This window comes from Nothobranchius furzeri, chromosome 7 (assembly GCF_043380555.1).
Source record: "Nothobranchius furzeri strain GRZ-AD chromosome 7, NfurGRZ-RIMD1, whole genome shotgun sequence".
NCBI classification, from domain to species: Eukaryota; Metazoa; Chordata; class Actinopteri; order Cyprinodontiformes; family Nothobranchiidae; genus Nothobranchius; species Nothobranchius furzeri.
Window position 1 is genome coordinate 26,735,995 of NC_091747.1, and position 16,891 is coordinate 26,752,885.

At 41.3% G+C, this 16,891-nt stretch overlaps 2 protein-coding genes and 1 long non-coding RNA gene across 3 annotated transcripts in view; 1 reads left to right on the forward strand and 2 right to left on the reverse strand.

Annotated features, from left to right (window-relative positions):
• Positions 1–48: 48 nt before the first annotated feature.
• Positions 49–16,891, forward strand: part of LOC107373063 (interferon alpha/beta receptor 1b) — a 46,442-nt gene continuing 29,599 nt past the window's right edge. The window contains exons 1-3 of the mRNA XM_054738384.2: positions 49–258; positions 16,163–16,292; positions 16,409–16,593. Of these exons, the coding sequence (XP_054594359.2) occupies positions 171–258; positions 16,163–16,292; positions 16,409–16,593 (403 nt within the window). The 5' untranslated portion in view covers positions 49–170. The remainder of the gene's footprint in view (positions 259–16,162; positions 16,293–16,408; positions 16,594–16,891) is intronic.
• Positions 1,592–4,441, reverse strand: LOC129165418 (zinc finger MYM-type protein 1). Its single transcript, XM_070552989.1, has 3 exons — positions 4,250–4,441; positions 4,096–4,167; positions 1,592–3,953 (listed from the first exon to the last, which is right to left on the reverse strand). Exon 3 carries the CDS (start codon positions 3,655–3,657, stop codon positions 1,792–1,794), a length of 1,866 nt encoding a protein of 621 aa, XP_070409090.1. The 5' UTR covers positions 3,658–3,953; positions 4,096–4,167; positions 4,250–4,441; the 3' UTR covers positions 1,592–1,791.
• Positions 7,610–8,638, reverse strand: LOC129161873 (uncharacterized). Its single transcript, XR_008561943.2, has 2 exons — positions 8,407–8,638; positions 7,610–7,838 (listed from the first exon to the last, which is right to left on the reverse strand). It is a non-coding gene; the product is annotated as an uncharacterized lncRNA (long non-coding RNA).

A 16,891-nucleotide genomic window follows, 5' to 3' on the forward strand; every position in this document is an offset into this window, starting at 1 on the left:
CTCTATTTTTAATGAGAGTCGATTCTATAGATTTACATCACAACGTCAGACCGGAAGTTGGTTGTAAAGACACAGGAAACCGTCTGCTGCTCTCCTAAGGAGCTAGTATACGACTGGAGTTCTGAGTTCCAAATCTTCTATCCGAGCCGAACCAGAACAATGAACAGTTGATGAATGGGTTGATGAATAAAACATCAGCCATGTTCGCTGTGTTTCACCTCTCCCTCCTGGTTCTGTGCTGCAGCAGCAGCAGCAGCGGTAAGTGGCTCTACATATGCTAAATTTAGCATGCTAACACTTTCCGGTGTTGTGCCAAAGTAGTTACCCCCGTCAAAAATTGTTTCCCCTCGGTTTACAATTTATTTTAGTTGGCGTTGCTATCACGAAATAGTTTATTTGCAAAATAAGTCACAGTATAATAACTACGGAAACTTTGGAGAACATTTTGGGCACACATTTTGGCAGCCGAGGCCACACAGCCTGATAAAATCTGTATCCCTCCATAACTTTTGCTGTGAAGAAACACACTGCAACGTTACTGTAGTTATTGGTTATACTGTGATTGATTTTGCAAATAAACTATTTCATGACAGCAACGCTACAAAAACAAAGTGTTAACCGAGTGTAAATTCGACGTGTTTCCATGATCACGTCTGGTTTTACAGTATTATAGTATCGCTCCCGTGAATGGAGAAACAATTTTTGACGGGGGTAACTACTTTGGCACAACCAGTACCAGCATTATTATGGTTATTAGATGTGCTCTGACGCTAACACTGTCCACCACTGTATATTTGACCGTGTAACATCCTAAAGCCAGTGTGTTGAACATGTTTTTGCCGTCTGAGTCGTGTGCTACAATAAGGAAACAGAAAGTAGTTCAGTCATGACGCTGTAGTCAAAATAGTAACAGGTTGTTCTTGTTGCTGCCTCTAGTCACTCTCCTGTTGAATTTATACGGTGTGATGAGGGACAGGAGTCCGGAAGCCCGTTACAAACGATGCTTGTAGAATCTATGATGAAATAAACATTTAAAGTACATCAGCCTCAAACCAGCAGCACTAATGATTAGGGATACTGCCATAGCCCTCTTTAAACGGGCCGTTCCAGGGCATTTGGAGGACGGGAGGGGGCCCCTCAGTCAGTGGCGGATCTAGGATTTTTCTGAGGGTGGGGCCATCAAGGGGCCACAATATTTATAGGGGGGCCACGTACAGTCCAACATACTTGCATACTATTCCCAGTTTTGTATGGTAGATAGTTTACCACCCACACCATGTTGAAAAACATTAATGCAATTGTACATTAATTTTTACTGTACATAGACAAAATACAACCACACACAGCATTTGAGAAATTTTAGCATTCAATTTATTTTGCTAAGGCACAAATATAAGATTAAAATATGTTTGTGTGTGGAAAAAAACACCAGAAGAATATCTTGGTAGGTCAAAGGAGGAAAGTGAACAGGACACCAAGAAATGACTGTAATCTATTTAAAAACTGAACATACTGGTCTCCATGACACATTAAACAGACATGCAACAATGACATGGAATCAGTTTGAAAAAGCTGAGCATGTTTTACTTTATTGCCCAAAATAAAAAGTTGAAAGAATTATTGTCAATCACCAATGACTTCTGAACAGTGACTTATTATGGTCATTACCAAACCTCCTTGGCATAAAGCAGATGAGTCCTGATCTCATTACGCCCTTAACTCATTTAGTTTAAAACATCTCTGTAACAAACATGCAGTTTCATGTGGTTGTCTACTGTACATCCTACTCTTCTAAAAGAGCATTATTCTTCGGTTTTTGTGATGAGAACTAAAAAGTCTCACAAATTCATTCATGTCTAATGCTTTTGCTCGTCTGGACTCAATACTCAACACCCCAAGATGACTCAAGCGCTCATCTGTCATTGTTGTTCGCAAATGATTTTTAATCAAACTTAGTGCCGAAAAGCTGCGCTCACATGAAGCACTGCTCACCGGAATTACAATGGCTATTTTTGCAAGCCTAAATAATTCAAGAAACAGCTCCTTGAATGGTTCTAGGAATACTACAAATTCTAGAAGTGTAGTAAACCTCTGCATCCCACTTTTTTCTTTACAATCCAACAGTCTCTTTATCTGTTGAAGCTCACTGGCCAGGTAATCAACATTTGAATCAAAAAACTTGGCAAAGGAAAAAAGAGCATCTTCTTGCAAAAAGGTGATGCTCTGAGGATGAAGTGCTTGGATTCCCTTCATAATTGTGCAGTTGCGCTTAGAGAAACGTCGTTGAAGTTCACCTGTCATTGAATCCAAAACTGGATAGAAAATGTGTCTTTTAAAGTTTTCCCTGTCATTTTTATCAACTCTACGCTCACCAGTTGATGTGGTAAGTATGTAATCATGTAGCCGCCTATTTGTCTTAGGCTGCCTCTTCTCAGTCTTTTCCCAACTTTGATCACACTTTACAGCCATTTCCTCCACCTCCCTCCATACAACCTCAAAAAAGGCCTCACTCCTGTATTTCTGCAACATGTCAAGTAAGGAATCCACAAGACTGACTGCTGCTGAGAGGTCCAGTGAGGGCGACTGTAGCATGTCTGACAAAAACTTGGACTGACCCAGGACTTTTTTGAACATAACCAAGAGTCCAATAAAGTCAAGATCAATTTGGGCCAGTAAGCCACGAGCATCTACTGCCCGATCACCTTGACTTTCCAGCCCAATTTCTTGCAGTAAACGGCACACTGCTGGGAGTCTGTCAAGCAGGTTGTGACAGGCGGCGTACCTGCAAGCCCACCTAGTGTCACTTAGCTTTGGAAGTTCACGAGGTGGACCGTCATACATTTCTCTCTGAATGCTATGCCATTTTGTGTGCACATATGATCCAGACAAAAAACTATGTAGTTTCTGAAGAAGTGAGAAAAAACAGTCAGCCTCAGAAACGGATTTCACACTATCAACAATCACAAGGTTCAAACAATGAGCATTACAATGCACATAAAATGCATATTTGGCTACTTCCTGAATCCTTGTACACACACCTGAGTGCTTGCCACTCATGACAGCAGCACCATCGTATCCCTGGCCAACCAGGTTGTTGCGGTATTCTAGTCCATGTTTTTCAAGGCATTTTATGATCAAGTCAGTGAGCCCTGCTGCATCTAGGCCGTCAGCTTTCATGAAGTCAATAAAGCTCTCATGTATGACCCCTCTGTAATAATATCTGATGACCAGTGACACTTGCTCTTTTTTCTGAAGGTCTTTGGTTTCATCTGCTATTATACTGAACACCTCACTCTGTTTAACTTCCCTTACTATTTCCTCTTGAACCATTCCTGCCAGGCATTCCAACATTTCATTTTGAATGGTTTTGCTGGTATATTTGGCATTAGCATGAGCTTTCATGCGCTTCTCTAGAAACGAATCATGCTTAGCTATTTCTTCTAAAATAGCCAAAAAGTTACCTCGGTTACCCGAGTCCTCAGATTCTCTGTGACCCCTCTGGGAAATGTTCTGTGTGGCAGTTAAAAGCAGGACTTCTGCAATAGTTTTAATATATGTCTGATTCTCCTTAATTTTCTTTTCTCTCTCTGTGTTAAAAGACTCTGTCGTGCATGATTTTGTTTGAGTGGTCATTTCATGCTGTTTCCATGCAAACATAGCATTTTGGTGGTGGTCTGATTTAGAGTGGTCTTTAAAGCCACCTTCTTTACACAAAGCTTTCTTCCAGTTGGAGAAACCACTTTCTGTTCTGAATACAGAAGACAGGGCATTTGGAAGGGAGAAATGGCGGCAGGCATAACAAAATACAGAGTCTCTACTGATGGAGTACTCCAACCACGTGTATTCTCTGTACCATGACTCGTTGAATGCCCTCTTGCGGTTGCCATGTTGCGTCTTGGGGAAAACCTTAAGGAGAGGCTGCACAGGACCCTCTGCTCTTGACTGGGAAATGTCTGGTGGGAAGTAAATGAAATAAGTCTGAGTCAATTGCTTATATCTCTCAACCTTTAACATTCATGGCATTCAGAATCTGCAAGTGATTGACTGCAAAATTCAATTAAATTTTAAAGAGCCTTTACAAAATGAGAAGCATACCACCAGGTCCTACTGGAACAGAACACTGTTCCGATGTCTGCGCAGGACTCTGTGCATCACACTGGAAGATGTCTGAAAACAGCAAATGAAAAATGATCTAACATAAGCCGAATACATACACAAGCATTTATTACTTTCTAAGATCAATGTTTACCATTTGATCCCGCAGGATTAGCAGTGATTGATGGTGACTCTGGTGGCCCAGCAGGATGGAAGGTTAAGTCATTAATTTTACTCTGGTTGTCCGAATTGGAGAGAGTCTTGTCCCAGTTTGCAGCTAAAACACAAATATATGTCAAACTCCAGCGAAATCCAGCCAAAACTTTGTTTTCTATGAGACCACATTTTTATTTATTTGAAATTGAAGACTTGAAAGATTGGACTATAAAGATGAGTTGTGGTAGATGTAGACAAAGGAACCAATACAATTTAAATCCATTATGTTAATGTTATAGTAAATCACATCACCATGAAGCGGAAGAATTCAGTAAACATATGTGCCATTAGTACAAGATAACAACATAATTTAACAAATTTGAGATAATGGTGATTTTTTTATTTTTACCTAGAATAATGGCAGGAAAAACTGGACTAACAAAGGAATATCCAAAACACAAAATCTCTTTGGAAAACTTAACCTTGACCTTAATTAATCAACCAATTAGAAAATTCAGTGTTTCAAACAAGGACTTTTCCCACACATTTTACAATACATTAAAATGTCACAGTTTAGGGAAACCTTGAAGGAATTGTGGGAAAGGAAACTTAACTGCAACATTACTGATGATGAATGGAAAGATGCTTTGAGAAATGTAAAGTCATTTACTAAAGGGAAGCAATTTTGCCACTAATGATTAGTCACAATTAACAACTTCTATCAATTTAAACAATAATCCTTTATTTTTGGTACTTGGAATAACTGACCCAATTATTACTGATAAATATAAAAAGCTCAATGCAAATTTTCTGTGCAAGAAAATGACTCCACACATTAATTTGATCAGCTCCAAGATCAAATGGGAAAAGGATATCCTCAATTATAAGCAGAACACACTGGGCAGCATTAGGTCGTTTATAAGTGGTCAGTCCGTCCTGCTGGATAATGTGGTGCAATCATGATCTTTTTACAAAAGATTATGCGATGGCGGTGAAAAGGGGGCTTGGGGGCGGTCTCTGCGCTGCCACGGACTTCAGTTTATCTTGGACATAACTTGCTTTTTATTGCAATCAAAGCCACTCATTAAGCTTTTTTAACAAGCCGCTCCAGAAGATGTCTGTCCCCGTGCAGTCTCTGGTGATCTGAGCTTCAACTCTTACGGAGAGGCTCCCCGGCCATCATCTCAGCTGATTCTGTTTAGAAAAGCCAAACTTACGGCCCATGTTTACTTTCATTTTCAATATAGTTGCCGGCCGGAGCTCGGCAGTAACTGCCCACGTGATCATGATACCCCCTTCTGTTGCGCCAAGTTGTAATATGCATTCACAAGTCCGGCGTTGCGGTGATATTAGTATCAACCGTGGCAGCACGAATGCCACAAAATGCCCGCAACACCATGCCGCCACGGTGCGTTTACACGTACCTGATTTCCCGGCATGGTGTGTCCTAAAAGAGGCTGTCTCTCGTGTTTATCTGACATGACTGTTGCACAATAAAGATTATATTCTTTCTGACCTGATAAAGGGGGAATGCCTTGCCCTGTTCCAGCCTCTGGTCCACTGCCTCCTGCTGCTCTCTCTCTGATTTCTCCAAGCTCGTTTTCACCAGCTGACACACTCACTCTCTTGGGAAAATACTGCAGAATTCCCGCCTGTATCTGACCCTTTCTTTTCATGTTCTCTATTACAGTGCCAACTATTAACACACAAAATGCAGATTACAAAAGAAGTACATGGATTAGCAAGGGCTAACGTTTTTTCCACAAGCCTTTAACATTACTGTTAACTAATGTCGGCATTGCTTTCCATTTGACTTATTGTCAGAAATGACTTACATAGCAACTGTGAGTAAATAGTGATTCATGACTTACCAAAAGACTCCTCATAACATGAACTCTCTTCAGATGTCGGTTGAAAGTTCTCCCTCCTTGGAATCTTTCAAATCTTCTTCTGTTAGATTTCACACACTATTTTGCTCCTTAGCGCCACGCGGCCACTAGTGTTTGGACTCGGAATTGCATCCACCTATAATCTCATCACCGCACAAAGGAAAAATGAGTGACAGGACAGGGGCACTACAGGGGCCAATCAGATTTCAGCAGGGGCCAGTGCCCCTGTGGCCCCGCCCCTAGAACCGCCAATGCCCTCAGTCAAAATGAACCTTGTAAACCCCCACCCCACCCCCGCAAAAAAGAGCCCCAGCGTGGACACACTGTTTATGATTGCACCAACTATGTATTTTATGTTTACATATCTTGCACATTGCATGTATGGTAATGTTTACATCTGCAGAACGTCCTCCACCGTCACATAGAAACAATTTTTTTTTCCTTTCCGGTGTTTTAAAAAATAACCGAAAATGGAATTAGAAGCCAAACACAGAAAGAACATACCAAAGACGTTTAAAGAAAAATACGGACAAGGAACAAAGGACTTCCGCCGTTTGGAACGTTTACATCAAAAACGCACACGTCTAAGGAACCACCTTCGCTTAAAGTTAAGATGCCGGGACGAAAACATCACGCCAACAAGCCTACAGCTGAAAACACCGATCCGGACAAAGACGACACAGAACATAATGGAAAGAACACAGAAAGCACTACTCAAAGAAAGGATAAGAAATGTCGCAACCAAACAGATGCAAGTGGAAAACAAACTGGAAAGAAGACACCTGGACTTAAAAAGGAATTACAAACTAGATGAAAAACGGAGGAACAAATTAAAGGACACACGATGGAACAACAGGAAAAAGAGTTCATAAAAGTTAAAGAAAGACACACAAAGAAGTTAAACAAACTCATCAACAAGAAAAAGAGAAAATAAATACAAGATAACACCACACAAAGTACATGGGTATGTAACCTGTCTCAATATGAACTAACAGAAGCAGAAGAAAGCATATTAAAAAAAGGTTTAAACGTTGCAGTAACACCAAAGAAAATACCATGTGAAGAATTTATTGTAGCAACAGAAATAGCATGTCAACAGATCACAGAGGGAAAGAAAGCAGAACAGAACTCCAAAAATACACAAACAAAACACCCCACTTAGACCAATAGTAGATAGCATTGGTACACCAACATACAACATGACAAAACAAATCAGCAAAATCATCAGCCCGTTATTAGGTAACACAGATCAACACTGCAAAAATAGCACAGAACTGGCAAAAGAACTAAAAAAGATTACAATAGAAGACAACGACATATAGGGCTGCAACTAACGATTATTTTCATAATCGATTAATCTGTCGATTATTTTTTCGATTAATCGATTAATCGGTTTGTTATTGTTTAGCTATTTAACCTATACAAGAGATGAATACATTTCAGTTAAGAAAAAGAAAAACATAAGAGAATTGTGCAGTTGACTGCAATCTATTTTATTGCACATGACCACAGTCAGCAGTGTAAAATGAGCTAAACAGTGCAAAATATCAGTCCAGAATAATTTTTTGGCATCAAAATATAAGAGGTAAATTCCATAAAAAATAATGTAGAATCTGGAATAGAGTTTGTAAGTGGTATGCATTGCTGGGGGTGAGTGTCTTGTTCCCCATGTAGTTGTCCATCGTTGCTTGTTTTTTTCTGCATAAGAAACACAAATAACCTGAATTAAGTACACATATAAAATAAAGCAGCACACACACTACAACACTAAATCAATATTACATTATTTGAATTAATTAACAATATACAGTGATCATTTATTTTGACAAAAATGTGTTGTGAGGCGTTTTACAGCGTTAGATAGTAAAACAGCCTTTTAATAGTTAAAAAAAGGACTTTCTGAATTTCTCCTGTATTTAAAAATTGAAAGTGTACAACTATGCCGCATTATATTCACCTGGACACAGCTCGTCTGTATATTTTTCTCCGCGGAGTTGTCCTTTTTTGAATGAGGAACATAGTTATGGGTTTGTGCCGTTTTTCTCTTAACGAGAACATTCTTATAAACAGACGTGCTAAATTTGGCAAGCGCATGATTCACAACACGGAGGAGATTCACGATTGCATCTAGTCAATCAGAAGTAGAACACCGTAAACTGACGCGGCAAAAAAAAAAAAAACATGTTTAACATCCACTATAACGAACTCAGCTAACACTAAGTCCCAAATGTGATCTGCGTTAGCTTGTTTATTTTCTGTTACTTACCGGACATTCCTCTGCTGCATCAGCCCCCACGTTTTCGTCTCAAATGTTCACTTAGGGACGTCGTGCTTCCGTCGTGCCATGGTTTTTGCATATTTTGTAGGTCACCGGTCTTTTCAAGGCATCTAGTGAAGTGCTCCCATACTCGTGAGGTTTTTGTCCGGGGTTTCTCTTGTTTTGTCGCTTCTATTTTTCTTCCGTATTTGTTGTTGATCCGCCATCTCTCACAGCAAGATGCGCGTCAGTAACGTGATACGTCATGAAAACCGAGGGCACTTATTGGCTAATTTCTTCTTCTACGGCCCCACTGGTAGATCAGTGGCTCATTACTGCCACACACTGGCGGCAAATTTAACAGATTGTAACCGATGTCAGATTGTGGTAAAAAATAGACTTTATGCGGTAAAATATGATTATTAAACAACTAATCGATGACTAAAAAAGTTGTTAACTATTTTAATAATCGATTATAATCGATTAAATCGATTAGTTGTTTCAGCTCTAACGACATACTCATCTCACGTGACGTCACATCCCTGTTCACAAAAACTCCGACCCAAAAAACCATAGACATAGTAGTTAACAGAATCAGACAGGACAAGACTTTACACAAAAGGACAAACCTCACAGCAGATGACATAGCACAACTGATAGGACTAGTAGCTAACTCCACTTACTTCACATACAACAACACAATATACAAACAACTGGAAGGCTTCGCCATGGGTAACCCGTTATCAGCCGCCTTGTTTGAGTTTTTCATGGAAGACCTAGAACAAAAAGCCATAGCCACTGCCCCCCCCCCCCCCCCCAACTGCAAAAGAAAATGATGGAAACGCTACGCTGATGACATACTGGAAATCATACCAAAATGACAAACAGAAACACTAACACAACACTTGAATAACATTGACGACACAGGCAACATAAAGTTCACTTATGAGTCAGAAACAGAAGGCAGTAGCATTTATGGATATGAAAATAACCAGGCAGACCACTGGGACCCTAAACATAAACACACATAGAAAACCAACACACACAGACCAGTATCTATTATGGACATCAGAACACCCCACCATACACAAAATGTCAGTAATCAGAACATTACATCACAGAGCAAACATGATAACAGAAGAAAGAGACCGTAAACAAGAGGACAAACACATACAACATGCTTTAAAGACCTGCAGATACCCGACATGGGCAATAAACAAAGGAAAACAACAAACAACAACAGAAAGAAAAGAACAACCAAAGCAAAGAACCAGAAACCCAGAAAGACAAGAACCAAAACCAGTGCTAATCCTACCATACATCAGAGGCATAACAGAAAAATAAGAGCAACAATGAAAAAACACAACATAAACACACCAACAAAACCATACACAACAGTTAGAAACAGACTAGCACACCCAAAAGACAAGATACCAGCTGGACTTAAATGTGGAGTCGTTTACGAAATCCCATGCAAACTGCAGTAAAACATACATAGGAGAAACCCGACGCCAACTACTTAACATACGAACAATAGAACATAGAAAGGAGTGCGAGAGAGAAACAAGTCAAAGACACACAAGAGCAGCAAAACAAGAAGCAGAAAGCACAATAAAGAAGTGTAGCAATATATATAGATTTATAGCTATATTTCAAATGTGGTGTAGATTTAGTTTGTCTTTGTCGTTTATAATTTTATATTCAATAACTCGGGGCACCACCCAGTTTTGTCTGTGTGAACTGGGACACTGGATTTAATATTTATATATTCTCAATGTAATCAGTCTTAAAGTTAACACCACATTTTAATCTGAAAGCTGAATTCTTGTCAGAATGCACCAGCTATTCTCGAGATCGCTAGGCAATGATCAGGCATGATTTAAGTTTTGTGAATTTATTACAAACATCAGTTGTGACACCTGACAAAGAGAACCAAACACAGCTTATTGTTTCATGCTTGAGAATACGTAAGTGGATAAACACAAGGCTTTATGGCAGTGCTATGACATAACTAGTCTGTAATAAAAGTGGAAATTTGGTGACATATAAGATTATAGTAAATACTAGGAATAACTTCTGTTGAGAGAACAAGTGAGCATGTATGTGGGTGTGCGTTCCTGTGGGTATAGGAATACAGGAGTGTGTGTGTGTGTGTGTGTGTGTGTGTGTGTGTGTGTGTGTGTGTGTGTGTGTGTGTGTGTGTGTGTGTGTGTGTGTGAATAAGCATTCGTGTGCAGCAGAGAAAGAAGATAAATCTTGAGAGATAAACGGAAATTTGGATAGAAAATAACAAGCCATAAAAGTTTAAGTCTGAGTTCACTAATCGGGCTTAGCAGGAAAAGTCAGCCAGATGAAAATGATTCACAGACCTGCTTTCCGTCGCCGGGAGGGTGGCCAGCAGCTCCAACAGCCTTGGGTTCCTGGCTCGTGGCCCTTTTGGATTAAATGTTACTGGCTCTCTGTTCGGTCAACGTTGGTCTTGAAAGGAGAGGATGTGGTAATCCTCGATCGTGGCTTGACTTTTCGGTTCCTTCACCTCTGCGGCCTCAAAACGTGGAATTCAGATCGCAGGCCCAAATTATTCCAAACCGGAGCCGAATCATCAAACTGTGTTCCAAACTGCTTTTACTCTTAATGTTTCGATGAACACGCAGACTTCCCGTTTCACGTAGGAAGTCAAAACAAAACAAACGGAGTTGCATCTAAGTTTTTACTGTAACTTTTGAGCGCATCGCTTTGCTAGGCCAAGATGGAAAAGCCAAGCAGAGATTTGCTTAAGACGTCTTTGGTTCTTAAAACTGTTGCCACGAGGTTCGGATGGGTGCTTACATAACCTTTTGGGCATGCCCACCTGTATCTCACTCAAAAACCACTGGAGGACACTGTGGCTTTTCCAAATAAACTACCTTCACCAAGATGGAAAGTCCATGATCACAGTTTAACACAGTTATTCATATAAAGCCTAAAAAAGTATTACTTTAGCATCAAAGTATTACTTTAAACGGGAAAGAATAAAATTCATGTCTTAAAACTGGACAGTTTTACCATTAGCATGGATTTTAACTGGAGAATCACCAAATGACACAGGTTTAACATAAAAGAAAACACAAAACAAACAGTTTAGGTCTGTGGCAGATAAGATTCTAATTTAGAGCACCTTGATTTCTGTTTTAAGGGTAAACAACCTAAACACCTTCTTTGATTGTAGATAAACAGGAATGCATGGTTTATAAAGACTCAGGTCTTGAAGCTCCTAGGAGGACCTAAAAGAAATTTTACGACTTCTCCTATCTTGAGAAAAGGGTCAGTCTGAGGTTGATGTAAAACAACCCAGTCTTCTGATATTACTTGCACCTCCTGATTGGCGCAGAAGGGAGGCCAGTCAAAATGGTGCATTTTACGATCCTGGGAGAGAGTCGTAGGAGTTAGCCAGATGTTTGAAAATGGTCCGTCGGAATTTATATGATTCCTGCTAAGTGTGAAAGAACCCTCTGTGTGAAAATGTTATTGTTCTTGTCCGTGTAAATCCATACAAAGTTAACCTGAGGATATAAAATGTGGATTTCTGCTACAGAAGTCAGCCGTGACAGATCACTGCACAAGAGAAAACCGTATAATGGACTGGGACAACACAAGTGTCATAAACACCGAACAACAGAAATACAAAAGATTGATAAAAGAAGCCATAGAGACAAGGAGACGTGGATGTGGGACTATGAACAGAGACTATGGGGTCTACACATTAGATCGTGCATCGGACTGCATCATCGGAGAGGGGAGAGCGAGCATCAGAGGGCGACAACGTCCTCTGCTGCCCGCGGATAAACAGAGTTGGAAGTGACCCCACCATCAGCGTCAGCTCTGAGGAAGTTTTGCAGTCCGCAAACGAAACTGTCAGCAAGGTAAAGAGAAACCTGTCCTGTGTTTTAAAAAAGAACCAAAAATGGAATTGCATAGAAACAAACATATAAAGAAAATTCAAACGATATAAAAAAGCAATTTAAATCTAAAATGCACTATACAGTGGTGTGAAAAACTCTTTGCCCCCTTCCTGATTTCTTATTCTTTTGCATGTGTGTCACACAAAATGTTTCTGATCATCAAACACATTTAACCATTAGTCAAAAATAGCAAAGAGTTTTTCACACCACTGTATGTGATTTGCACTGGTCCTTTTGTCACAACTTGACACAGTGCATGCTTTCAGTCTTGGCAGTTGCACAGAATCATCAGTCATACATTTTTAGCTCCTTGTGCCGACTCCGTTTGTGTTCATGTTGAGGCCATGGTACTGCTGGAGGGAGTTTCTTCCATGTAGGGCTTGGTGATATGGCCTAAAATCAATTTCACGATATATTGAGGATTTCACCTCGATAACGATAAATGGACGTATGAAGTACAGGTATGTGCAGAAACAATAGTTGTCCACTAGATGGGGCTGTCACATGTATTAGGTTGAGTCACATTTTTACATGACTCAAGGTGGTACAGCTTCTTAAAGGGACACGAACCTTGTCAACCTACACACTTATCAAAAGTATTAACATGGGGATAATTATCCCGATAAGAGTCAGAAATTTCGATAACGATACGTTTTCGATTTATTGCCCAGCTCCAGTACCAAATCTTAGGTGTGTTCTTGCTGTGTCGTGGTTCTAATTCCATGCTTTCGTTCTTTTTAAACACAGAAACAGTTTTGTTTACCTGTTTTGTAGCTACAGTTTTGCCGACGGCTGCCGGCTTCTTCAGGCTGACGCTGATGGTGGCGCGTCACTTCCTTCTCCGTTTATCTGCGGGCAGCAGAGGACGTTGTCGCCCTCTACTGCCCGCTCTCCCCTCTCCGACGATGCAGTCCCATGCGTGGTCCAGCGTGTAAACTCCGTCGTCCCTGTTCATGGTCCCACATCCACGTCTCCTTATCTTGATTGCTTCCTTGATCCATCTTTTGTATTTTTGTTGTTCGGTGTTAAACAGAACAACAGACAAAATATCAGCTGGACTTAAATGTGGAGTCGTTTACGAAATCCCATGCAAACTCTGCAATAAAACATACATAGGAGAAACCGGACGCCAACTCAACACACGAACAGTAGAACACAGAAAGGAGTGCGAGAAAGAGGCAAATCGTAATCACACAAGAGCAGCAAAAGAAGAAGCAGAAAGTACAATAAAAAAGTCAGCCGTAACAGATCATTGCTTAAGAGAAAACCATATAATGACTGGGACAACACACGGATCATAACCACAGAACAACAAAAATACAAAAGACGGATCAAGGAAGCAATCGAGATAAGGAGACGTGGATGTGGGACCATGAACAGGGACGACGGAGTTTACACGCTGGACCACGCATGGGACTGCATCGTCGGAGAGGGGAGAGCGGGCAGTAGAGGGCGACAACGTCCTCTGCTGCCTGCAGATAAACGGAGAAGGAAGTGACGCGCCACCATCAGCGTCAGCCTGAAGAAGCCGGCAGCCGTCGGCAAAACTGTAGCTACAAAACAGGTAAACAAAACTGTTTCTGTGTTTAAAAAGAACAAAAGCATGGAATCCAGTACCAAATGTTTTTATGGTTACGTTGTGATTTATTAGTAAATATTCTGTTTGGTGAGTGATAAAATTTATTGTATTTATCCTTGTGAATCTATAATTAAATGGGTAAACTAGTAGTAGCACATTCAATGTCAAAGAGAGTAAAATGTTATCAGGAGAGGGAGAATGTTGAAGTGATTAGCAGCGGTGTGCTAGCCGATGGCCCTCTCCATGAGGCCACCACAGATGGGAAACAACGATGCAGGGTTTCCCCCAGCGCTTGATAAGACTGGCTGGCCACCCCCCTCCCCCGCAGTCATGGACGATGCACAGTAGCTGAACAATCTGCAAGTTTCAGCTAACGCTAAAGCCTTCCTCAGAGCACCGCCAATGTTGGTGGCGTCACTTTCTTCTTCGTTTATCTGTAGGCTCAACTCAACGACCCAAAGCGCGCTCTCACTAACAATGCACGGCAGCACAACAATACACACACACACACACACACACACACACACACACACACACACACACACACACACACACACACACACACACACACGAAGAGCCGTATAAGCAAGCATCAGCACTTTAAACTTGGCCTTTAAACTTGGCCTTGTACTGTATGGGAAGCCAGTAAAGTTCCCCCAACACCAGTATAAGATATTGGAGACATCTTGTGCCAGTCAACAACCTAGCAGCTGGAGAGTCACGCGGGTGCAGCTTCCAAGATGGCCGCAAGCTAGGGGAGCTCTCTTTCCCACACATGCTACTAACAGGATTTTAGCTGAAAAACGCAAATATATTGCTGGAATATTGCTCATTGTGAGTACTGAGACTGCGTATGTTTGATATTTAGTTTGAAAACATTACAAAGTTAGGTCGACGTCGAAATATTTTAAAAGCTCATCCCGACCGTCTACCCAGTCCACGAAGAAGACAGTGCTACGGGAGAAAACCCAGCATCCACGAACGCGACAGTCAGCCTGGAAAGACTTTTTGCAGAAATATCAAAAATGAGTGAAATGCTCCAGAACGTCGCAACAGATATCATGTCTGTTAAACAGGCGACTGCTGAGCTGACTACAACGGTGACAGCCATGCAGGAGAGGCTTGGTGAGGCTGAAACACGAATTACGCAGCTGGAGGAGACGTCAGAGCATCTTCAGAAAGATAAGGGAAGTGTGAGCAGACAAATGGAGATGATGCGGAATCGGGTACAAGCCCTTGAGAACCACAGCAGGCGAAATAATGTGAGACTGGTGGGACTAAGAGAGACCTTCGGTACCAACAGAACATTACTTGAATGCGTGCGGAAGATCCTGGCCGTGGGCCTCGGCGTGAAGATGAGCAAGGAGTTCGAAGGGGAGCGGGTGCATAGACAGATGGAATGAACATCAACCCCCGAGGCCGGTGCTGATCCGCTTCTTGAGGCAGTCGGCGCGAGACAAGGTGATCGGCGCTGCTAAGGAGAAGCGAGGGATTGTTTGGGAGGGATGCCGCCTCTCTGTGTTCCCGGACATGGCGAAGGAGCTGGCGGAGAGATGGAAGGCCTTCACCTCGGTAAAGCAGGAGTTGCACAACCTGGATATTAGATACACTCTGGTTTTCCCGGCGACGCTGCACTTCAGATGGAAGGGCAAAAACGTGAGCTGTAACACTGTGGAAGCAGTTTGTTGTTTTGCTGCTAATACAATAGCAGGTGCAGCTGCTAATACAGTAGCAGGTGCAGCTGCATATTTTTGCAATAAAAATGTTATGTTGTAATGGAATTCATGCATTAGTTTTTGTTTGCTTTGAACCCAGAGCAGACGTCACACGCCAGACGACATCAACACAGCATACTTTAGTATTTGTTCATTTATCGCAAGTAATATCGATATCGCAATATTAAGCACTGTTATTGAATATCGCAGGTTTTCCTAATATCGTGCAGCCCTAATTCAGAGCTTTGTTGTCTCAGAGCGCCGTAAAAGGCCGAGCTTTCTACCCATCATTGAGCATCACATTTTACATGTTACATTCTCCAAATGGAATAAGTTAGGCTGTACTTTGACAAAATAAAACTTTCACTGGTAATAATGTTGCTGTGGACGCTGGTCAGTGGCCTACATGCTGAGATGAGTGCAGAGTCCTGAAAGTGCTGAATTTGTATGGAGGCACAACAACTGAGAGGACTGGGACATCCTTTCTTCTGGTCAGTTTACCCTAGCCTTTACAATTTGTTTTCTTGCAGCTGAAGCTGAGCTGGCCCCACCTCAAAACCCCACCATGATCACCTTAAACACCAACTATACCCTGGTCTGGACCTGGGATCAAGGAAGTGAAGAATCCAGCGGTGTCACCTTCACCACACAATGCATCCCGTAAGTCTTTCTTTTCACAACTGACCCAACAGATTAAAGTTCAGTGTTTCACTTTTGAGTAATCAGAGTAGTTTTCACCACACTCCAGTAACTAGTTCCATGTTTTGTCTCCTTAGGCGGTTCAAGCTGAAGACGAGAGTTCCAAAGTGGCTCACTGTGTGTAAGGAGACATCTCAGAGGTCATGTGACCTCACAGGGTTAAACCTGCACTACCTGAGCATCTTCGTGCTTCAAGTTCGGGCCACAAAGAGCGGTCGTCACTCTGAGTGGGTCAGAATAGAGTTCTGTCCTGACAAAGATGGTAAAGATGTTAGTTAACTAAAACCGACCCATGTTACTGTTACACACCCGGATACAGATGTTATTGCTAAACTACAGCCTGGTCTAGATGCTGTAACAGTTTGTTAGTGGTTACTTTGATTAAATCGTCAATAGAATACAAAGGTATTCAATATAATGTAATATTCCATAAAAACATGGATTATCAATATTATTGAGTCTTTGATATTCGATTGATTCTGAAACTAGGTACTTTGGGTATGCCAGAGAAACAACACTTTATAATAATGCCTGTGGACATATAACCTTGTTGGCCTTTC